Here is a 25,003-nt window from a genome sequence, read left to right on the forward strand (position 1 = left end):
TATATATGTGCGTGTGTGTGTGAAATCAAGTTTATAGCACTTATCTATCAAAACTAACATTACAGCTACAAGTGTTGTCCAGAAACAGTGTAAAATAGCAAACTGGGAGGAAATTACAAAGTAATCGATTACTGCAATGTTAAAATTAGAACAAGGTACAATGTGATTTCAATTGTAATGCCATTCATCCATTTATCCATTCATCTTCTCCCACTTGTCTATTTCAGCATCACAGTGGGGTGGAGACTATCCCGGCTGCCATAGGGCAAGAGGTGGGGTTCACCCTGGACAGGTCACCAGTCTGTCGCAGGGCTAACATAGAGACAGACAGCCATTCCCAATCAAATTCGCAACTCAGTTGTAATAAATAACCTAAAATTAACATTTAAAAATATAAATGTTAACAAAATAACATGGAGTCTAGCTAGGAATGTCAAAAACACAAAATTATACAAATATTTATATTTTAAAAAGCCTTGGAATAAAAAAAAAGTTTAACTATATATGTCTATCATAAACCCATATACAGTTGTAGCTCATTTTTAAAATGCCAGCAACACTTTAGTCCCCCTTTTTTTAAACCTGGTCTCAGACATTTTTAATAGTTTTCTAATATAGAGACATAACACAGTATACAGCAATATACTCTACATATAATTACACAAAGCACTTCAAACTAAGGTAAATCTAAGAACACATTACTGAATAAATTACCATATCATCATGCCGGGAAAATCATGATAATTTTTCTGTTACCAGGCAACCAAGGCTTAATAAGTGAGGACAAGCTTCGGAGCGCCACGGTGCATGTAAGAGATGCAGCTGACAGCTGCCCACCTCCACCACTCTCACCTGAGTTAGTCAGCAAGATATGCTGCATTGCATCAAGAGGTCGTGGCAGACTGCTGGAGGATGAGGTGTGCTAATGGTGGCATCTGCTTAGGAACTCTTTATGAAGCGTTCTTCATGCAAAATGCATTATCATCCTTTTCATTTTCTTTATTGGGGCTCCATTTCATCACTAGCATCAGAAACCTTTCTTTTTTGCTTAGATAACGCTATATTAAGTCAATAAAAGTCTTCCTACATTGGTCATTATCTGTAATAAATACTATTAAGGGGCCCAGCGTGCCTCTGTGGAGGCTCGGGACATAAATAAGCTCCACTGCTTTGGTATAAAACCTACATAATGCAGTGTGGTAATCTTATTGTTTATTGTGTGTCAGCCAAACAATGAGAGGAAGATACAGCCATGTTTTGTTTTACACTTTTACCACGTCAATCACTTTTGCAGCAGTGGGAGTCACATCCTCTTTAGACCCTCTTAAAAAAGTCCAGTGTAGGTTTGTCAGTTCAGGCATGCAATGTGATGTCATGCTAAGAAAATCTGAAAGGGCCTCTGGCGTGGCAGGCAGTGTGGACAGATGGTTGGTCCAGCTCAGACGTACAAGGAGAAACCCCAACAGAATGGATGAATCATCATTCCACCAACTGTTCCTCTCAGCAAGTAATCAGAATTCAGCACATTCACGCTTTGTTTTCATGGCTGGACAAAAATATTGTATCATGGAGAATAAACCGTTCAACAACAAAATCTTCCAAGTGCTGCTAAACCTTGACACAGAGGCACGGAAAGACTTCTGATCTGGAAAAAGCTCAGAGCAATGTTCTCTGGAGAGTGAAATATTTATAAGGATCAGACATTAAAGATTGTGGTGCACCTTAAGAAAGTTACTTCTGCTGCAGACGCTTCACGTCATACTTAAAAATCAACATTAGGGGTGGAAAACAAGCACAGCAGAAGTCTAATGTTAGAAATGCAACATTTTATCCAGGTTCTCAGAAAATTTCAGGAAGGTGGGTTAATATTATCTTTATTAGCTGAACAGAATAAGAAACATTTCATTAAACACCCAATAATAGCGTTTTTAAAGTCTTACTTTAAAATGTTTTATTTAGTTACAGCAAAAATAAAAAATAAAAAATAGTGCAATCGTAATAAGAACACTAGCCTGACCTGTACTTAACTAAAGAAAAAATGCGCTGCGCTTTTATTTTACAAAATTGCACTGTTATTCGTGAATACAGGTGAATACTGATGCCTATTATTATTTATAGGTGTTGCTATGATTTTACAATTGCATCCTGCCTTTTCTTTGGCCAGCAGAATGATGGATGAATGGATTTTCATGGTGAAATTTAGCAAGCAAACTCCTGTAGTGATTAATCATGTCCAGAGAAGCTTTAGAAAGGTCAAATACATCAGTCAGTGAACAGACTAAAGGAAATGCAGAAAAGCTGATACCTTTGCATACATTAAAGCACATACACACACACGCACAAGAAACTGAATTCATGGTACATCAGTGACCTGTTCACATGAGGAATTGTGTGTTTATACAGCTACTGTACAAAACTTTAATACATTTTAAAGCTGTGAAATTCATCTACAGATGACAGCAGGAAGAATAAAATATAGCATCACTGCAACAAAGCAGCTAGTAGTATTACACAGAAAAGCTTATTTTTCATAGAGCACAGAAAGAAACTGCTATTTTAGATAACACTATGAACACTTTAAAATAACAGCTTAATGCTGGCAAGGTAGCAGCCAGCGTCTTCTTTATGCTTAATTTAACATCCACTCATTGATCTTTGAATCTTTGAATCCTCATTGAATCCACTCATTGATCTTATTTGATTGGTGGATCTGAGTTTTATGCGGTAGAATTAAATTATTTTCGTCTCCCTGCGTTATTTTAACACGGAATTTGTCTATTTTACCATTTGCGCCATGTGTTCTCTCAGTGGGAACCTTCCTCTCATCCTGGCACTGTCGTGACATGACACTGCAGCAACGCCACTACAAACAGCAGATTGGCTGGCACAGCAGCTCGCAATAGTGTGTTTTCCACTGAACTGTTGTGTTTCACCAGCTCCAGGTAGATTCTGCTGAAAAGCAGCAGGTAGCTCCTCTCTGTCAGTAACAACTGATGGATACGCGGATTGGCTCGTTCCAGCCCGCCGCTCTCATGCTCCTCCTCTCCATCGGAGTCCTGCCTGCGCTGCGCTTGTTGCAGTGAGCGCGGAGGGTTTGTGCGCTCTCGGGTTATGAAGTTGTGGACAGGAGGAGAGGATATCGGTGACAGCAAGACGCGCAGAGGAGGAGAAAAGTAGATGCTCGTTGGTGTCGTTCCACTCTTCATTCTGGGGAATACGCTTAAATCGGGAGATTGCGGCGGAGAAACGCGCTGAAACGAGTTTGTGGCATTTAACTGGGAGACCAAGCATACCCAACAGTATGCGGTGCAGTTATGGCAGGCAAGGGTAAGACAGTCGTGAGGACGCTGGAGGATTTAACGCTTGATTCTGGTTATGGTGGAGCCGCGGACTCGGTTAGGTCGTCCAGCGTGTCGCTGTGCTGCTCCGACACGCATCAGTCCATCTCGCATGGGGGAAACTGCTGGCATCTGACGGAATCCATGCACAGCAGACACAACAGTTTGGACACAGTCAACACCGTCCTGGCGGAGGACACGGAGATACTGGAGTGCTCGGGTCACTGCGCCAAGCTGCCCGAGCTGGAGGAGGTGCCATGGACCCTGGGCGAGGTGGAGGGCGCGCTGAGGAAAGACGAGGAGCTGATGGTGGGCAACCCGCCACCGGAGGTCCTGGCGCGACTGTCGACTCTCATTAGCCGCGCGCTGGTGAGGGTGGCCCGGGAGGCGCAGCGACTCAGCTTGCGCTACGCCAAGTGCACCAAGCACGAGATCCAAAGCGCCATCAAGGTGGTGCTCTCGTGGACCATCTCCGTCAACTGCATCACGGCGGCTCTGAGCGCCTTGTCCCTCTACAACATGAGCACCGGGGACAAGTTCAGCCGAGGCAAGTCCGCGCGCTGCGGGCTGGTCTTCTCCGTGGGGAAGTTCTTCAGGTGGATGGTGGATAGTCGGGTGGCCCTAAGGATCCACGAGCACGCTGCCATATACCTCACCGCCTGCATGGAGAGTCTGTTCAGAGAGGTTTTCACCCGCGTCCTGCGCAGCGCGCTCGTGGAGAGGGATAACGGGATCCCCAAGTTTACGCTGGAGTCAATGGAGCAAGCCATCTGCAACGACTCGGAGATCTGGGGTCTGCTGCAGCCCTACCAGCACCTCATATGTGGCAAGAATTCAAGTGGTAAGCCATGTCAGTGAGTGGTTAACTGTTTGAAACGTGATTGACGTACATTTGGTGGTGTGTGCAGAGGGCTTTTTTATCACCTAAATCACCATATGAGTAAAATCAATTTGCCCCCTAAAACAACTTGTTTCCAAAATGGAAATCCACGTGCTTCAGGAACTGTCTAGAAACAAGTGGCTGCCTCTTTAAATAAGCCATAACTATGACTCAACTGGGATGAGGCCTGATGTAGAAAATAATTTTCTTTTCAAAAGCTATCTTCATCTCAAGTTCTGCTCATTTGTTTGGAGGATAACAACACATTTTATTTTATTTTTTCCTAATCTGCTTAGCGTACCCTCTTAAGAAAAGCAATATGACTGTAAACTGTGTTATTATGCTGGGGAATAACCACTGCTTATATTGCTAGTGTAATTCCATACCCAAACAAAAGGGCTTGGCAGTTTTTGAATATTTATTACCCTCAGCTTAGACCTCAAGGCCAACCTCTGAAACAGTATCTTGGTTGTTGCAGCCTCAGAGCAACAGCCAGACTAGACTAGGTATTTATGGTGAAAAAGATCAAACAAGCTCAAACCTCTACTTCTTTGAAGCTATTGTGCTCTCAGACTGTCATTAGCAGCACAGATGTTAATGAGTGTTTTTGATAGACTATAGGAAATGCATTTATGTATCATGATGTGTGTGCGTCAGGATTTTTTTGCACAAGCAGGCTTTGTGTTTATATTGTGTGCTGGCCTTGTTGATAATGCTACAGTCTCACTCCAGAAGGTGTAAGCTGTCAGTGTGGGCTGGCCCTCTTGTTTTCAATGCCCTGAATGAGTTGGCTGAAAGCAGAAGGGAGTTGAAATGCTGTTCTCCAACTGAGAGCCAAACTGGGCTGTGTAATACTGGCCAAAGAATCATAGTGCAACACTTTGGCTAGTTGCTGCAGAAGATTATTCCAGAAGCAATCTGAAGAAAAATGGATATGAGATCGTTCTCACAGATTCTTCAGTGAAGTGAAATGATCTGAAATTGAATGTCATGGATGCAGTTCTTTTCTTTAAAGATGGGAGTCTTTTCTGTCCCCCAAATCCTCACGTGCAGTGTAGTAACTTAAAATGCATCATTGCATCTTCATATTAAAACAGATCAATTCCAAAAAAGTACTGTTGCTATTGAATCTGCAAGCCGCTTGGCATCCACCTCTACACCAGTTGTCTCTGACTTGCCCTATTATCTCCCAGGTGTGTTCACTGACTAGTGGGGAGGCATTGGTTAACGCAGTTTAAAAAATAATTACTTTCTTTCGGCTATAGTAGTCCTAACTAAAATAACATTTTAAAGAAGTTGTAAGGAAATGCTTACACATTTTTAAAAAGCTCAACGTTGAAGCATGCACATTTTTCTTTAATCTGCAGTGATACCAAACACTGAAAAACAGCAAATCCTGTGATTAAGAATAGTCCCAGTTTCATTTTATGTCTGTTTGTTAGATTAGGGTGAGCTTAACTGAGTCATTCATCCTCTTTTTACATTGTTGTTTTTCATCATTTTTATTTTTTTACACAACTGCTTTGTCTTGAAATTGTAAAAACATGAATTCTGTGTAGATTGGATGTTGAGCCAGGCATGCATTCCCTCTGCTCCACCTCTGTGCAGTCAACTGCTCTGCAACAGTGCATGATTTTCTGGTGGTGCAGAGGAAGATATCATTTGGAGTCACACAAAACAGCGTGATGTCATTTTAAAACTGTTATCAAGGCAAAATGCGTAGATTTAAAAAGTACTGTTTTCCCTTCCCCGACCCAGCAGTGTTATTAATCCATTTCAAAGATGAAGAAGACAAATGTATTACTTTGATTTTATGCCAACAAAGGCTGCACTTCGAGAATTATTTAAAACTGAGTCATCTGCGGCCAAATAATTAACCACGGATATTAATCTAATAATCACTGAGGTGTCTGTGATGGCTTCTTTTTGGTAGCTTTGGTGACGGCAGTGAGACTGGATGTAGTAAATGGAGAGAGCAGGGGAGGCCTTCTTGTGACCAACATGATCTTTTTGTCTAAAAATTTCACCTAAGGAACAAAAGCACCGCAGTGCCTAATGATTAAACCCACATTGCTCGACACTCCCACTGACCATACGTGACAGCCTCTCTGCTCTGACTAATGAGTAGAGCATAACGGAAGCTTTTCTTCACCTCCTTTATTTCCAGAGGTGCTTGCAGCTGCTCAACCTGCTGAAAATTCTGGATGTTTCCAGAATATTTGCTGGTTAAACAGGCAGTGTGAAAGGTTTGGGAATGTTTGAGCTTATAAGAGCTTTAATTTAACTTGATGACTTTCCACGCTGATAGCCTAACCAACAGTAATTCTGAAACGAGTCACACCTTATATACCCAACTGTTATGGGTGGAGGAGTAGGTGGAGATGGAAAATAAATAAATAAATTAGGGCATCGCCAACTGAAATTTGTCAGTGTCTTTATGAATGATTCATTTCCAAAATGAAACGAGTCATGAATCATTTCTGATGTACTACTTTACATTCAGCGGTTAAAGAGTGGTACATTTTGAGGTGTGTTTTTGTCCAGCCTGTTAGCCCTCTCAAGTCTAATCTATATCTGTGTAATTTGTTTTATTTCAATTGGTTTCCCAAGTTTGGGCAATCAGGGAACACGTGTTTATTCTAACTGACATACATAAACAACTATTCACATTTTCTTTCAAAATACAGAATTGATGCTCCAGACCTCAGAGGGTTAACTTAGCACTCTCTCATACCTCTGTTTTTGGTTATAGCCTACCAACTCCTGAGGAAAATGTGTGACTTTATAGGAAATGGTCTACTGTGTTGAGTAGCTAGTTAATAACTGCTTTATCTGCTCTTTTGTACAAGGGGGATTTTAAGAATACAGCTCTTCCTACTTCTAGTCTGACCAATGCTAAGCTGTATTTCTGCTTTTCCACTATTAAGGACCCACAAAGTCTATATAAGGGTTTCGAAAGGAAGAAACTCAAAAGTGGCCCCAGACAAGACTGCATTCTCTGGGGCTGACAGTTGAGTTTTGCTTTCACTTGCCGCTTACCTTTATTTTCTCTCAGCTTGGTTCACCTAAAAACCAAAATGATTAGCGTGAGGCACTAAAACAACTTGATACAGAGCTAAGTGTTGTCTTATTTTCAGGTGCGTTAACTCTAAACTTAACTACGCTATAACTAAACCACATGTCGGGTAGTTTTCTGGAAGATTGTAGTCTCAAACCAAAGCAGTGAGTAGTCAACAGAAAACCAAAACAGTGATCTTAAACTTGTTTAAAGCTGCAGATTCAGGTAAATCTCTCCTAATTCTTTACAACAAGCTCCCACTTTCACATGAGATTTGCAAAATATCAATTATTGCCACTTTAGCTCTTACCTTAACTACTACACCCATGTGGGGTCCCAATTTTGCCAGCACTTAAATAGTTAGAGTTGATTTAGGTGCATAAAGTGTCATACCTTGTGCATTTTGGAAGGATGACTGAAATTTGAAGTATAACTGTGTGTAACTGTGTACATGACTAGTAAAATAAGGGCACTTCCTTCATTGCTTTCTATGTAAGCCTGGTGCATCAGGTTTCATGGAGAGGCAACTGTCCTATTTCCCTGCACTAACATGGGTTTACCTTACAGGAAAGCAGTTTTATAAGATTAACATTCAATTTCTGCACCTTTTCTATGCCTTCTGTGCCTTACAGATGCCAACTGAAGTGATGCATTTGATGTGTGTTGCACTTTATCCTACATCATTGTGTATCACATATATGTATATTTCAACACATAAAGAGGTATTGCACAAACATCAAATCTAAAATGTTTCTCAATGTTGTCTTGTTACCTGATGACATGTGACGTCAGAAACAAGCAGCGTGGTCATCAGCTTCCCAACCCGCCTGCGTGATGTTTAAATTTGGCATCCTGAATGACTTGATTGTATCTGATTATGTCTGTCATTCGCCGTGATCTTCCCCAAGGAACCAATCCAACCTCCGCAGGACAGATGACACAACATAATGGTATTGCATAGCCTGCTATAGTCTGTCTATTAAATTAGCAGCAGGGTGATGGTTTCCCTCCTTCTTCCCGCTCTGTCTTTCACACCATATTTTATTTTATTTCATTTTCTCATGGTGGGGGGAAGCGGGCTCAGTGTTTGCATATTTGCTTTCCACTGTGGTTTTTAATAAGCTTGACTCATAACCACATGATTTTGGCAAAGCCTTTTGTTGTCCATTCTGTTATTATTTTCTGCCCGTCCTTCCCCTCCTTTGGGAGGGGGGATACTCGCAGATGAGCCGACAGATTGCCATAGTTCTGATGGAGATATGATGTGAGCACCCGGCAAGGCATGCTGGTTGTGATGGAGTTTGATGTCATGGTAATTTCATAAGGCCAAGGGCTGCACCCACAACCCTCCACCCACGTTTCAGCAATGATCAGTGATTGTGAAGTTGTGTGAAGTTGTTTTCCAGGCCAAGATATATTTTATGAACAGCATCCATTTCCCTCCATGTTACTGGCTTATGAAAATATTAACTTTAATTTCTTATGCTTCTAGGTAAATATTCTGATAGGAATTCCACACGTACAAGTCAGCTGAGACCAGCCTGAAATTGTTGTGGTTTTATTACTTGCTCTGTGTCATTGGAGCGTGGATCCCCTTCCATTTTCAGGAAGTAGGTGAATGCACTGGGTCACGATGAGATAATAAGAGGAGTGTGGGAGTAGTGAATGCTTAATGCTGTGAAGGAGTCAAGTGCAGGAGGAGAAACCAGGCTGGAGTGTCAGCTGCAGGAGCTGTTGCTGAGGGGGCATTGGCGCAGGTCCCTTAGAGATATAATTACCATGCAGCTCTCTTTAATTAACACTTGTGCTTATCTGGTAGTCATTAAGATTAGGAATTAGTAACGGGAAACACCAGGGAGCTGGAGAGAACAAAGATGGTAATTCCTCCCATTCATTTTTAATACCCGTTACTCGTAGGCCTGCGTCGGCATGTTTGATCCAATCAGTCTGTGTGGCCGAGATAAAACGGCTCCTAGAAATTCAGACCTGTGGACTTTCTTTGCCTTGGATTCTTATGAAACAAAGCAACTTGTTTCATCACTTGTCCTTGTTGTTAGGTAAGCTACTTTGGGCTGGTCACTTAATAACAAGGTGTCGCTTCAGCGGGTAACTCTGCTTGTTTTATGAATCTGTTGCTTAGCAAATGTAGCCACATGTACTTTTCAAGGTATTTTTTGTAATTACACTTGAAAAAAATAACCATTTTATTGAAATCATATAGATCACATATAGGTTATATATAGGTAAAATTAAAAGGGTCACTATTTTACCAGTCGGTGTGCAAATTTTTTGGCCTTTTTTTTCCTAATGAGGTTTTTTTTAAGGCAGTTAAAAAAAGAACATGTTTATAATTTCTAGGCCTGGCTAACTATAGTTTATACTGATTTTATTGCAGACATTTCTTTTACATCCAAAGATGTCAATTAAATTACAGACGTTAATTTAAAATAAGATTTCTATTAAAAAAATGCTCAAAGGCATGGCATCGCGTGAATTGCTAGTTTTGGGGTATTTTAGCCTTAAAACAGTCAGAAAACACCTAATAACACACTAATACGTACACCAGAACTATTCGGTTAAATTTCAAAAGATTATGGTTTATATGAATATATGACAACAGCATTCGCAGCATTAACCCCGCACAAGGAAAACTGCTACTTAAGGATACCCAGCACATTCAAATATAACAGCAAAGAGTCCTGACCAAGCATCCATTTTTAATGAGCCATATCGTGGTCATGACCGTTGTGTTGGGTTAAGCCTGTGGCTTGGGAAAAAGTGTAGTTTACTGACAGTTATTGGAAATGAGGAAGGACTCCCTAAGTTTAAAGCCACATTTTTCTCTCTTCTTTTTTTGTATTAGTTTCACTTTTATTTTTTTTATGAATGTAAGCTATAAATCAGAAAACCAAACTCATCTCTGAGGCTTATATCAAAACATTTAAACCAAAGAGTGACTATAAAGCCACTAGGAATTGACTGGATATTATACACGTACATTGTTTTAAATATGAATTTGAGAGCCACATGTTAAATACAAAACTACTTAATGAACATTTCTTTTTTGTCTCAGTATATTTATTGAACTACATCTCGGTTTTCAGTTATATTTATTACTAGAACATCTGTCCATCAACCTGGTAATTATATGATGGTGGATGCCTGGTACAAGCTAAATAGCTGCACCAGTGTTAGCTTAGCACCACGTAAACTAACTCACTAAGGTGTTAGCTAGTGAGCCGCTAAAGTGTTAGTGCTGATTAGCTCTTTCACAAGCAGTATTAGCAGGATAGAGCAAATACTGCCAGTGAATTTATCATAAAAATGATCATAAATGAGCACTAGCTAATGCCCATTAGCATTAGCTATATTTTAACACATGCAGGGCCTTGATGAAATCCAGTAGATACTTCCATATTCTCAGACTCTCCTCACTGTTTGAATAAAAAAACATGATGTTTGTACCGGTAAAGGTAAAAACAGGTATTATAATAAAAATATCTAACATAACCAATATTCTTAGTATGTAAGTAAATAAATAAGGTATCTAGATATATAAGCAAAAACTTGACACCCAAAAAGTGTGAGTGACTCATGTCCAACAACAAATCAAACTGAGTTGATTAGGTAGTTCAGCATTAAGTGGTACTATCTGTTTTCCAGTGTAGCAAAGTGGTTAATGGCTCAACTTATAGTCACGCTGTGTTATCATATATTAACTTAGATTACTGTTTAATGTGCAGCAAAGATCCATGGATTACTGCCTCCATGCTGCAGATGTACGTGAAGTCATGCACACTGCCGTGCATAGACATGTACGGACACGCCTGTAAGATGCTCACCTCGGCTTGCACGTTGAGATGTTTCCATCTAAATCAATCCATCCACAAATAGAGGAGTTTGTTAAAACTCAAACCTGATATTTTAATGGGGAGCAGCAGATCGACACAGGAATATTTAACTCAATAATGGGGTCTAGAGACACAAACGACAGTAGTAAAATCATCAGTACTCCCACATTACAGAAGAGGAAACAGGTTTTCTCAGGAATCCTGGTGTTTTGCCAGGCCTTTCACTTTTAATTCAACACGGCAGCTCTTTGTTTTTCTCACTTCTGCTGCACTGGAAATCGTTCACCTTCATGTCATCTGAGGTCACTTGGTTAGGGTTGATTCACATTGTGCAACAGTAATCTCTATTTAGTATATTTTCTAGAACTTAAAAAATAAATCTCTCTACTATCAGAGACATTTAGAATACTGGTAAATGCTCATGCTACAGTGTTGTTTGGCTTCTTCAGGATTCTTATCTATAGATAAGATGCACCTGTATGCCAATTTTGTTTGTTCAGATCTTGATTGTATCGGAAGACTGGGACAAGAAACTCACAGACAGATGGGAGTTTATATTCTAGTAAAGAAAAACATAATTATGCATTAAGAATTGTGTCCACGTTGGACAATTGTTCCTTGTTAGGAAGTGAGGTGACTGGTGGGAGGGAGTTGAGTTGTTTAACGTTAGCCATAACCACACCTTAAGTGTGAATGAAGTGCCAGGATTGATTGATTAACTGCATTGTAATAATTCAAAAGCCACAAATAAGCCATGCAATATTTTATGTCGCAACCAGATTTGAAATCAGTCTCTCATTCATTAATTAAGGCTATTTCTTTGGTAGAACACAGAACAAAAGCATTATGTGCAGCAGAAGTGAAAATAAATCGATATAAAACTCAAACATGGGAACTGCTCTTTTGTTGACTCATGTCATCAGCAATGCTGTGTATTCTAAATCAGTTCTGCACATTTGCATTTGTGGTTAGAACCACTTTATATCTTCTCTATATAGCTACAGCTGTATGTAATGTTTTCTCCCCAGTGTCGACTCTTCCATTATCACACCAAGTCTGTGGTTGTTGTCTGCACATTTTTGATCACACCTTGAGCACAAATAATTTTAAGGGGCTTGGCGCTTCCCATATTTAGAAATTCTTTAGTAAAAAGTGCTATTATTATAGTTTTTATTCCAATAAATATCACTGTTCATTGCTCATTGTTCCATGAGCAGGAAACATGACTTAAGCAAGTGTCCGATTTTGAAAGTCAGACCTTTTTTGCATGAGCCTGACCAGTTGTGAAATGGTTGGTTTTCTGTTAACACTGATGTCATTCCTGGACAGGGAATGAGGATGTTAGTCTAACACACACACACACCCCGCGACATATATTGAGTCAGAGATTGTTTTTGTCTTTTGGGGAATTTCTCGATTGCTTGTTGTGCAAGCAGTATCACTTGGGATTATTTTTCCAGTGCTGTCCAGGGGATTTTCTACACATGGACAAAACATTTTGCAACTTTATGTAGTCACACATCAAAAGTTTTGGTAAGAGAGAAAAGAAAAGAGCTGTGTGAATGCACTCTTGAGTTGTTTCTTTAATCAGCTGTCTGAAAACAATTGTGCAATGTAGGATGGAATAACAATAGGTTCCGCAATATATTAATGGTTGGTTTGTGTAGTCATTCAGGACTAATGTTATTGGTCAGATGACTTTTATTGTTCCCGCACCATGTAAGTTGTTTGCAAAAGCAGCAGGCATCAATCACAACATCTCCCCCGTGCCCATTTTCCTCCCTCTGGGTTTATTTCACACAATTACTGCATACTCCTGCAGTTTAACTTGTTCAAGTGTGAAGAAAAATATATTTAAATCAGAAACAAACACACAATCTCCTCTTGTGTGATTGTTCTGAACCTCTCTGCAGGCTATGCTTATATCTCACTCCAGAGCTTGACTGAAATTTATGTCTTTACTTTTAGGGGACATATTTGTGAAGACAGCTTCTAAGCTTCAAGGCGTGGGGTGGGTGTTTCCCATGGCAATGGCTGACTGACTTATAAAGGAAGCCATAGTGCTGTATAGCCCACAAATCTTGTCAACAAGCTTATCAACAAAGCTCACACAGAGAGGCAAAGTCAAAATGTCACACCTCAGCTAGTCTTTGTTTGTGGGGCGTAACTATCATTCTCAGTTTTTTCGTTCAAAAAGAAATCAGCCCTGGAATTTATTGAATTTATTGAATGAACTTTCATAAAAGTAGAACCTAAATTGTGGTAGATTAATAGATCAAATGATGTTCTTTAAAAAAAAAAAAATCTAATTTAGGAAAGAAAAGTATTAACCTCTTTCTGAGCCATCTTCCCCATCCACTGTACGCTTACACTTCTCTCCAGTAGATCTGGTGTCCTGTACATTTTATGAGAACCTTTCACAAACAGGAACTCTTTTATGTGTTTCTCCTTTAACCCATCTACAAAGTCTTTTATGTTTTTGCTTGTGGTTATTCTGAATGTCTTCAGTTGACCTCAGCATGTTTGTACCCTCGTTTTAAAAAGCGTCCTGTAGGGCTAGATGGTGGCCGGTCACATTTTTATTCAATGTGAAAACTGAGTAAGCCGATGTTTCCCAGCAGCCCCTGATAAGCTTAGATTACAACAAACTATAACATGATGACTTGGCTTTCACTTGTCTGTCCCTCATGTGGTAGCAGGAGTGATTAAAGGCTCTCTGAGAATCACCAAGACGGGTTTTTCTCGTTGCTTTTCACGCTTTCCCACATTTAAGAAAGATGCAAACTTCACATTGATGAAAACATGTCCAACTAAAGGTGCAATTAGATCTTTGTTCACCTTTGTTTACCTGTATTTAATGCATGGATGAGATTCAATAAGCTGGTTTTAAAGGATCAGAAAAGAGATTAGGAGTTAGCCTTTCTACCAGATGGATGATTTCATCTAATAAAAAAAAAAAATTCAAAGATTAAGTCTGTCAGCTGCTGGTCAGTGGTGGCGGATCCTCCTTCACACAGTTTTATGCACACGCTTACTAAGAGCACATAATTTGTGTGCCTGTGTGGAATTGTATAATGCTTGTGTAATACTTGTAAGTTATGTACCAAGAAGCTGCTAAATATACAGTCTGAGTCTTATCTTCAGTCTTACAGACAGAAAGCAGCAATGCCAGCAGTGTGATGGAATTAAATGGTATAGTGTTATATTGAAAAGACTTTTCTACATTAGTGGTCAACAACAATGTTTATTTGTTTATTTATTTTTTAAATATGAGTTTTACTGGTTCCGCTTGTCCTTAAATACCTCGTTGGTGTGACAGAATTCTTCATCTCTAAAGCAATAATAAAAAATTCTATACACACAACAACACTGTGCATCAAATTATGTCCCGACCAATAATGTTTTTGTGGATTGATACTGATTTTAAGGGACTAAAAAACTGCATTACGTACAGCGGCTTATATTCTTTTTAAATGTATAAGCAGTATGTTAGAGCTGGTTTGAAAATTCAAAACAGTGGTGTCACTGTTTATGGACATTACAGCAATGTCTGTCATAAACTAGATTACATCTCACTGTAAAACCCCGATGCTGGCTGAGTTGCAATCTTCAAATCCATCTCAAAATTTGATTACTTAGCCTCTCGGTTCAAAAGCCAATATTTTGGAGTTTGGGATGTAGCCAGAATATCTGGATATCAGATAATGCATACTGAATATCCGGTCCAAGTCCTCTTGTTCCATAAGACAGTCATAGTTTATGAATGCTAACAAAGTAACAGAGCTAAACTGTTGTCAGACAATAGCTGATTGTTTTCTTCTGCATAAGGACTGTTTACCTGAAACTGGTCACAGTCTGCTCATACATGACCCGTCAATACTATTTGACCTCAAGCAACTATAGACAGACAGCAGAGAACGTCCAGTTCCAGTTCAGCATATTCATATGTAGCTGTGATGTCACTCTGCTACATGTGCTGCAGGTGGTGCTGCTAGTATAAGGAGAAATATAAGGGGGGATATGAAGCTGGTGAAGATACCTAATTTACTTTACCTTACTTGGTTTCACTTTGTACTATTTTTTCCCTCAGTGAAATCAAACTATAGAGATATTTCATTAACAAAATGTATTCAACTTGTAAAATCCAATAGAACTGTAGTTAAATCCAATAAAAGTAATTCAGAATATGAGATTTTTCTGATGTGATGTATAATAATGCTTATAGTGAGCCATTTCCTGGTCATTTACATACATACATACAAAATAATTTTTGTATGCTCTAGTCCAGGCTATAAAGTCCCATTAAAAAGTCCTTAAAAACTATCACGTGTCAAAATATCCAGTCTTATTTGTGTATCCTATTTATGCATATTTTAGTAGGCTAATGTGAAAATAAAGTCGAGTCAGTGGAGTCAAGTTTTTTGTTTGTTTTTGTGAAGGTGACTTAAATGTGTCCATTGCCTTCCTTTATTTGGCATTTTTATCAATATTTATGAGCTTTAAATATATTAGTGGAAACAAGAAAAGAAGGGCAAGGGCAGAGTGAAGCTCTGACCACTAAAATGGACACAGACAAATCGAGCTTCCCGCCCATGGTGCGTGTCCATCCGCAGCCTCCTGTTCCCCGAGCCACAGGGTCTCAGCGTGTAGCGACAGGACAGTCGTGCCATTACAGTGCTCAATTAATGAGGGGCGAGCGCCACATCGCTTTCTGACTGTTCCCAGGTGGCGATGGGAAATTAGGCTCCTTGCTCTGGGGAGAACCATCTGCTTACCACAGTGACGCAAACCAGGCCAGTTGTAGGGGATACAAGGATGTTTGGTGAATTGAGTCTAGGGGAATGCCTCTGGTGACTGAAGACCCACGCTCTAACATATCAACCATCCTTTCTTCTTCTTTTGTTCTTTGAGTCTACAACTAAATCCTGCCTTGACAAGTGCAAACGCCAACTCACACAGCCCATAATAGGAAAAGAAACACCCTTGTTTTGTTTTTAAAGCCCTAAGTTACATAAGCTGTTTCTCTGTGACTGCTCGTCTTTAAAACAGCGACATTGACGTGTACTCCCACTATACAGTATTCTTGAAATTTTAAAGTGAAACTAATGTCCTCATATGGAAGATGTTGCAGCTTTGCTTACTCTTGTGTAGGCAGGGACACTTCCCCCACTGACAATTTTTTAATGATCATAATATAATAAAATGCCTTTATAATGATAAACATTAAAAGGAAAGCTACGGGGGGAGCTTCAGCTCTCTGTCACTGCACGGTTGTTGGACCCACCAGCCCTGCTTTTCTTTAATTGGACATCTGAGGCCTGTTTTACCCGTATTATTATTTTTTTAGATGAAGACTGATTTATTGCATTTTCAAGTCAGAGAATAAAAATTTTAAAAAAGCTCAACATCACGATACGGGGCTAAATTTGGCATTTTTGTGAAAGAGTTTGGTGTGAACTACAGAGAATCAGAGTTTTCATATAAAGCTGTGGGTGAATAGGGAAACAGCCACCGCTGCTGCTGGTTATGTGGTTACTCACCTGTAATGGCTTCAAAAATGTACCTGGCTGCATTAGCTGCTGGTGACGAATGACTTTTTATGTTTTAAATGTCATGAGATAACGCTAATGTTTCTGGATAGCACTTTAGGGCTGTTAATAATCACTGTGCCGTGCTTGAGTGTTTGCATGGAGCACAAGAGGACATAAATGGCTAATTTTGGTGTTTATGTTTAGGTTATTGATCTGATTCAAGTGGATGGTGTATAAAGACTGAAATGAGTGCATTATGAGATGAATTGCCTGCAGAAGTCTGTGAGAATAAATGAAAATAACAAGAGCTATTCAGTTCCCTGACACTTAAAACATCTTTTAGAATGAAGCTTGTTTTGAAGTTTCGAGAGAAACTGAACTATTGATCGGATGAAATATTAATTTTTGTGTGTGTGTGTGAAACACTTTTTCCCAATAATCGTTCTCACTCGTATTTCAGTTCCTTGCCAAGCTCAGTCCCTCAGTTTATATAGTATCTCTTAAAACATGTCCTCAGTGGCAACTTTCACGATTGCACAATAAGGAAAAATTAATTTACTTATAGGGGAAAAAAATGTATTTATTCGATTTTGCTATGCCACCTGTCTGGCTGAACCTGTTTCGCGTCATCATATGGCTCTTTCGCCCAGCGTGGTAGACAAGTAGAGGCACAGCGAGGTGTAGACAGGTTGCATCACAGCCCCTCTTTACCAAGTCCTGTTTTACTGCCAATAACCGACTTACTGCGGGCGTGCAGACTGACAAGCAAACAGGTGTCTGGACACACACAGTCACAGTCATGCGCTTGTTGGTATTACTGCACCTGTGGGAGTATTTGGCCACTACAGTGATAGCTGCTACGTGCATATTTTAGCTCATTTCTGAACCTTGAATACATTATAATGAAACTGAAACTCTAGTAAAAGCTGTAAAACAAATATTTTGTCCTGTACTAGATTCTCAGTTACATAATGAATATCTGATTAACTAATACAGCAGGGCATTTACAGTTCTGTGGTGCAGCTGTGGCGCCTACAAAAAGGCATAGGGGATATTTTTGATCCCAAGTGAAAGAAACAAGAATTTTCTTTTCCTTCTTTTCACATCAGCTCTGTTATCTTTGTTCTTTAGATGCCTATTTCTGCTGTAATTAACTTCTAGAGCCACACTCATATATGATCGTTAAGACTAATACTGATACCAATATTTGGTTATTTAAAAGTCTATTTGGCATAGACTGTCTCCTCTTTACTTTTTGATTTTCATTTGTCAGGAGTTCTGATTGTTGATATCAATATATTGGAAAATAGTTAATACAACCAATAAATAAAGTAAATGTGTTGAGCTTTGGTAACTCTAGTAACTCTAAGGTCCAAAGTTTGCTTCAGTTCCCAAATACAACCACTGAAGCTCTACCAAATGTTAAAAAGGATCTTGTGAAGTGTTACTCAAAGGGTAACAATAAAGTGTAATGCTAATGCACTTAAATGTTAGCAGTTAGCTAACCAGCTAGTTGGTATCTAGAAAATATTTAAAACAATTTTTGGCTTAAATATTTCTAAAACACAAGAACAAAAAATCAAAATCAAAACTAAATTGTTATGAAGATTGGGGGGATAAGGAAAGTTGGATTAGTTGTACTATTGCTAGCTACAGAGGTGCTAAATTATTAGGCTAATGTAAACAAGAGCTCAGGCAATCTCTTCGTGCAAATAACAGGATGGTTAAACTGTTCTTGATAACAATACACACTAAATGAGTCAGTCAATGAAGTACAGTACGTGCCCAGTAGCAACAAGTTTTATCATAAAGCATGAAGAAGATATCAAAGAATTAGCAAAACTGCAACTTTGCCCAACGTATCCCCATAAACACGAGATTAGTAGATATTAGGCTGTTGCATGGCTTGTACTACTTGAAACCAAAGAAATATGATCCTAAAGTTAAGCTCCATATCTAAATCGTAGTTTTCCTGACATTAATTCATTTCTGAAGCTATAAAATAATAATACTCTCCAGGACACAGTGAACCTGGAGACAGTAATACATACCAGCGGTATTTAAAAGCTTAGCTTTAGGGCTCACTATAGTGGTAATAAAAAGCTGTAGAAAGGTAGAGTGACAACTGAATCGTATATTTAAGCTTATGTCATTTCAAAGAAACAAAGAAGAAGCCTCAAACAGAGAAGCTTGGAAAAAAGAGTTCATACGTGACCACTTAATATGGGGATAACAGTGAATGAAAATGAAATAATGCTGTAATGCTTTCCACTATTGCTTAATATGTTCAAGTAAATGACATTTAAAGCAGAATGATCATATACAAACATCAAAACCACATTTCAACTGACATTGATATCGCTAGTGGGAAAATTTAACAGCCCTGCACATTCACATTCTTCTTTTTAGTTCAGGTAAACGTAGGCAGAGAATCGCACGATGTTATCAAACTGTGTGAAATTGGAATGACAGCTGGCATGTCTGAACAAGTGCTGCAAACTTACCAGGTAAATGAACGAGTTTCATTTAGAGCATTAAATACGTTCCCACAGAGATGAAAACAGATGTAATCACAGAGCTTAGGCATAAACACTTGTTTGAATGGACAGTGCTACACTTGCATTGTTAATTTAAAAGCTAACACTGGACTTTACAAAGATGGGAAATATAAGAGTATATTATGCATTCCATGGGTGTCAGTGAACGATGCGTAACTTAAGTCTGTGGTCTATTTCTGAGAGCTGCAAAAATTTTCACAAAGCATTCTCATAATGTTACAGTTAATCCATAAAATGTTAATGGCACCCCGGAAGAAACTCTCCTAATACATCAGACAGCTATAAACACCAAGCACGGCCATCCTTAAGTGCATGGATAGGTATTCATGCATATCCTGCACTGCCAAGTTTATTCATCCAAGAACTCATTCACCTATGCTAATGCACACCTACACAAGGTGGCTGCATGATACCATTCCTGCTTCCACACATTCAGAGCAGATAATCCTCAGGCTTTCACGGCAGCAGATTTTTCCCACACTCTGAAAACAGATACTCAATCTCATCAGTACCCATGAGCCATCATAATGTCCCAGAGGCAGCCTGGTACTGTCATCAAAATACAGTTTGTTTTTGGCCCGTTCTCACCCATAAATGCATCATCAGGGGGCTGCTAGCGTCTCTCTTTCTGACCTGCATTTGGCTCTGTGAAAGATTGGCTTAAATGTGTGAGTCAGGCTGAGTCAATGTGAGTATGCATTAAAACGCACTAGAAAGTGTGAGGGACAGTGTTCTTCAGTCTTAGGGACGAAGCTGAGGCATTCATAGTGCTTTCATTGTCTGACTGGCAGCAGTCTAAAACCCAAAGATAATCTTTTCACCACCGAGACACACAGTTTGAGACATATCTGCTGTGAGATAGCTGCTGTTTTCCTCACCAGAGGACTTTAATAAATGTTAAAGCTGTTGTGAGGTCATTTTCAGTGACTCAACCAGCAGATTAATCTGATAATTGCATGTTGAGTCCCTTTGCACTAATTCATATCTGCTTCTCTCAGCTCTTCTGTTCCCCGCTTTGTCTGTTTCGTGTTTGTTTTTGGGCACTGACGCATATCTGCGGTGTTGTAGCTAATCATTTTCCAAACCATGCAGCAGTGTTGTGGAAATGCGATGGCCTTTGTTGTCTACTACCGCTGCAGACATCATATTAACAACACATTAAGTGTTAGTTGCGTGCCTCTGTTTCCAGCAAATGCCGATGTAAAGCCACATAAGTTGATTTTATTGATCATTTGGGTGGAGGCAGCACATCACTCAGCTTATAAAGCTGATGTGGTGAATTAGCACAGAGCTGCCTGTTTACACTTCTGGGGACACAGAAATGCATTTTCATTAATTTTGAGCCATCGTTGTGATTGTTTGCATCCTTTTAAGTCTATCAGTCCCCGAGGACAATGTGCCTGGTTTGCTCCACTAGTTCACTGGCAAGTTATTAATTTCCCTGTTTGCTTTTGAGCAGCTAGTGTGCAGTGGTGTTACCTAGGCTTTTTATTCATCTCCTTTACTTTATGCTGCTCCCGCTGCTACAAATGAAGATGATCTTTTGAATATGCAAAGATTAAGGGAACTCTGGAGACATCTTAATGAGTGACCTCTCTCATGCATTTGAAAATGCATTATTAGATAAAACCATGTGTCTGCTGCAGTCCTGGAGTTGGTAGTTTGTTGGTTGTTGTAGATTATTCATGAAGCACTATCCATGCTCTATAAGGCTAATCTTTAATTATCATCCAGGAAAGGCAAAACAGCACACCAGCTGTGAAGCATTGATTCACAGTTGACCTCGTTCGTATGCATGTATGTATAGCCCACTTTAATTAGTGGACATAACTTAATAGATACCTGAAAGGGTAAAGCAGGGTTAAGTCATAACATCTGGCTATTTCTTTATCTTTAAATTTTAAAAATTTTAAAGCTGTTGCCATGACTAAAAACAGTAAACTGAAATGATAGCTTATTAAAATACTTTGGCTGACTCGAAGGTTGTTGCTTGTATCCAAGAGAACGGAAAATATGGTTCTTAGGACCAGTGGGGAGTTAAAGCCTCAGTCATATAGGCCTATAGACCAATAAGCAACCCCTAGCAACCACTAGGTATTCCCCTCCAATCAGTTGGTGAGTAGTTGGAGGCAGTTGCTAGGTTAAATTTGTTGTAAAGAGGTTACCTCCTAGTGATTGCTTTTCTTTTACCCATAGTTTGTAGGGAAGGCACAGACTACTATCTTCTTCTTCTTCCAGCAACCACTCTCCAACGGGTCAGGAGTATACATTATTTCCTGCCCACCAGTGATTGCCAGGACTGTTCTCACAGCTTCTGTGGGTCTGACTGAGGTCTAACTTATAGTAGGGCTATATTTACAAAGCATGTAAATATAGATAATGAAAAAAAATGAAGCAAAAAAAAGGGCTAACCAAATGTTTAGATCACATATTTCTCTAAGGACAAGCTGACAGTCTAAATTATTCATGAAGTAGTTAGCCCCCACAGTTTTAGCAATTCCAGCTAAATTCCAGTAAGTTATTGGCAGCTTTCACACCTTAATGTGATTCTAGATCAGCTTCCTTTTGGAGTTTCTTTTTACTGTTGACAGTTGTCCTTTTCCTTTCTGTTTTTCTCTCCTCCTCTCTGCTGGAAGTCGAGGGCTGTGAAATTGGTCAGGAAACATCAATCACGGCTTCATTTCCCAGACTATCCACACCCCACCGACTCCCTCCGCACCCTTGCTGCTGCCCGTGGTCGGCATGCTTACAGGGGTTTTTCACCCTGGCTGTTCTTATGCTGCTATCATTCCGAGTGTCCTCTCCACTGCATAAATCCCTCTGTCCTCGTGGGGATAAAGAGAGTGAAGCTGATAGAGTGCCCAGTTATAAACTGTCCTCAGGAAGGATTGGGCTCATCCATGTTTTAGTACAACACTGCGGTGGTATTTTTGCAAGTTTAGGGACCTCATGCTGGAGGTTAGAGTAGTAATACTATGTAGGAGATGACAGAAATTTTCCCTGGTGGCCACCTGAATTGTATTTCTGTGTTTTTTTAAGCCCACACAGGGAACACCTTGGAAATGATGTCAGGCTTGGGCATGTGCAAGCATTTGCTTACACATATTGTAAATGCTTACACAAATTTCTTATATAGATATGTGATTATTTATTGATAGATTAAAACCATAATTTTCTAAAATTATGAGGTCTTTCTTAATTTACTACCCAGCACTTCACTACATACTCTGATACTGATATAGTACAATAAGACATACATTGATAACATTATAAATATTAACAACATAGATATTTATGCAAAAAACATTAAAAACATCAAAATTTAAAACCAAATAATTATAAAACACATAGAAAATGAACAAAAAATCAATAAAAAACCTGAGATTTTGTCATAATAAATTATTTTAAAAGTATTTAAACCAATCAGATCACAAATATTTTCACATTTTCAAAGTATTTAAACATTTGGAGTTAAAAGGAAAGATTAGTATTCTCATACATGGACAAATCAAATAAAACAAAATAGAAACTATGTCATAATTATACACTAATATTTATCATTATAAAAACAAATTTTTAAATATTTAATAAAAGAATTAAAATCCAAAAAAAAATCAATAGATTTTTAAATAATAATAAACAATTTATATAATAAAATGGAGTTTGCCTCCTTCCCATTTCCTGCAGAACAAAAAGAAGCTAAAACGAGACAGCGAGCAAACCTGTCCTGAATAATTTTCGTGTTTATTTAAAGCGAGCTGTCAGATAGGTGACACAAGAGAAAGATAATGAGATCTGACAGAGTAAATTACATACAGAGGCGAGATTACTGTGTGATAGACCGAGAAAATGATGGCCAGTGTCCCCCATGCCCTTTCACATCACTTATCGATGTAAAAACATTTTATATTTGTCCTAGTTTTAATTGTGCATAAAGGATCTTTATCGTGACAACAGGTCTGAGGGACCTCAAAGGTACAAGAGGGCCAAATTTTGCCATCGCAGCCAGACTGCCCCAAGTGTCGGCTGCTCTTTGTTGCCATTATTGTGCGTGTGCAACTATCCATGAGCCTGTATGCCATCCAGATACTGCTCTGTCAGACTTTTTTGGCGCTGACACCATTAATAACTGACTCGTACACACCGACACACAAACAGACTGATGTGCATTCAATGAGTCCATCTGGGGAAATGAACAAGTGTTCCTCCGGGGAGAAAACGACAAAAGACTGTCAGACAGTTGCTCTGGAAATCAGCTTTGATCACCTTTCTTATGAAAACCCAAATGCGAAGATTCGAGCATCGCGTCAAATGTTCTGCTGTGTTTTTTCTTTCCTTCCCGTCTGTGGAGACATCTGTAGAGCAGGATTAATTGAAAAGGCACTTCCGTCACACTCAAACTCAATCGCTTGCATCCTCTGCAAACGAGATGACAGACGAAAAATAAAAAAATAAGTAAATAAATAAATCAGAGGCTTTCCCTTGGAAGGATTCAGCTGAATAAACACTTGTTTTGAAAACAGAAAGGAGACGTTTGTGCTGGTGTGAACGTGTGACATGTTGTGTTGGATTAATCTTGGCATTTAACTTTTGCTCAAGACAGTCTTGAGATGGTAGAGAAGCGTAAGTGATGCGCGAGATTTGTTTTTATTTGCAACTGTGTAGGTAGGTGTGTGTGTGTTTTGCCCAGCTTCACTATGTCTGCACACCAACGGCATGCCCTGAAGCAACTGATTAGTTAATTAGAAAAGTAATTAAATATTCATTTAAGTAATTTATCAGAAAAAAGGCCAAATGCTTGATTTTGATTTGAACAAAAAGTTAAATTAGAGAAGTGGTTCCCAAAGTGGGCAGCACGGTATGAATTAAAAAAAGATGAAGATGTAAATATGTTTCCAAACCAAAGACAAGAAAATATGATGAAGCATATCTTGCCTTTGGCTTTACCTGCACAACAGTGGTGCCAAGGTAGGTAGAATTTGTTTTGAATGTAGAAGCCACGTCCGAAGTTCACTCTGACACGTCTGCCTGTCTAAATGCAGGGACAGTAACTGCATGTGTATATGTAAGTGTGCAATAACTGCAGATAGTAAGATTAACAGCAACAGTATTTTGTCTCTGTCCGCCATTGTAGAAATTCATCTCATGTAAATAATAACGTGGAGCACAGTGTGACTCCAAAAAGGCGCAGCCCTTTGATGTTGCGTGAGTAAATCTCCATATTCCTCATCCACACGTAAACGCAAAAACTGACATTTTGAAAATCTCCACCCTGGCAGGAGTTTTTCAAAATCTCATTTTTAAACATGCTGTTTACGTGTGGACGAAAGGCCCAAACGCATAGAAAAAGCTGTGTTTACTTTTATTTGTTTAATTCTTTACAAAAGGTTTGAGATGTGAAATTAATTGCAATGGAGTTTGAAAACAATATATGGGTGTGTGTGATTGGAGGATGTGTTTATGCCAGGGGGGGAGAAGGGGGCGTGAAGATTTTCTTGTAAAACAAAGGGGGACTGAGCAAAAAAAGGTTCGGGAACCACTGAATTAGAGGATGGAATGACCTTTGAAACCATTGTGACCCTTGACCAGATGTTAGTCCATCATTGTGTGTGTTGTGGCTGTGGGAAATAGTTGTTTACTGAGCTGCTTAAGAGCCAGATAGCTGCAAAGGGAATTGCTGAATATCACTAAACACATCTGCGAGTTGCAGAAAGTTGTATAACTTAATATGCAGATAACTTTTTGGTGTATTGGATTTATGCTCTCCCCGTGGTTCAGCTCAGTTAT

At 39.2% G+C, this 25,003-nt stretch overlaps 1 protein-coding gene across 2 annotated transcripts in view; it reads left to right on the plus strand.

The window, feature by feature from the left end:
• Window positions 1–3,107: 3,107 nt before the first annotated feature.
• The window catches only part of LOC308399174 (ankyrin repeat and BTB/POZ domain-containing protein 3-A), a 279,641-nt gene continuing 257,745 nt past the window's right edge, over window positions 3,108–25,003 (plus strand). For both annotated transcript variants that reach the window (XM_080886229.1, XM_080886230.1), the window contains exon 1: window positions 3,108–4,179. In XM_080886229.1, the coding sequence (XP_080742355.1) occupies window positions 3,315–4,179 (865 nt within the window). In that variant the 5' untranslated portion in view covers window positions 3,108–3,314. The remainder of the gene's footprint in view (window positions 4,180–25,003) is intronic.

The sequence above is a fragment of the Rhamphochromis sp. 'chilingali' genome, assembly GCF_963969265.1.
Source record: "Rhamphochromis sp. 'chilingali' genome assembly, chromosome: 7".
Lineage (NCBI taxonomy): Eukaryota > Metazoa > Chordata > Actinopteri > Cichliformes > Cichlidae > Rhamphochromis > Rhamphochromis sp. 'chilingali'.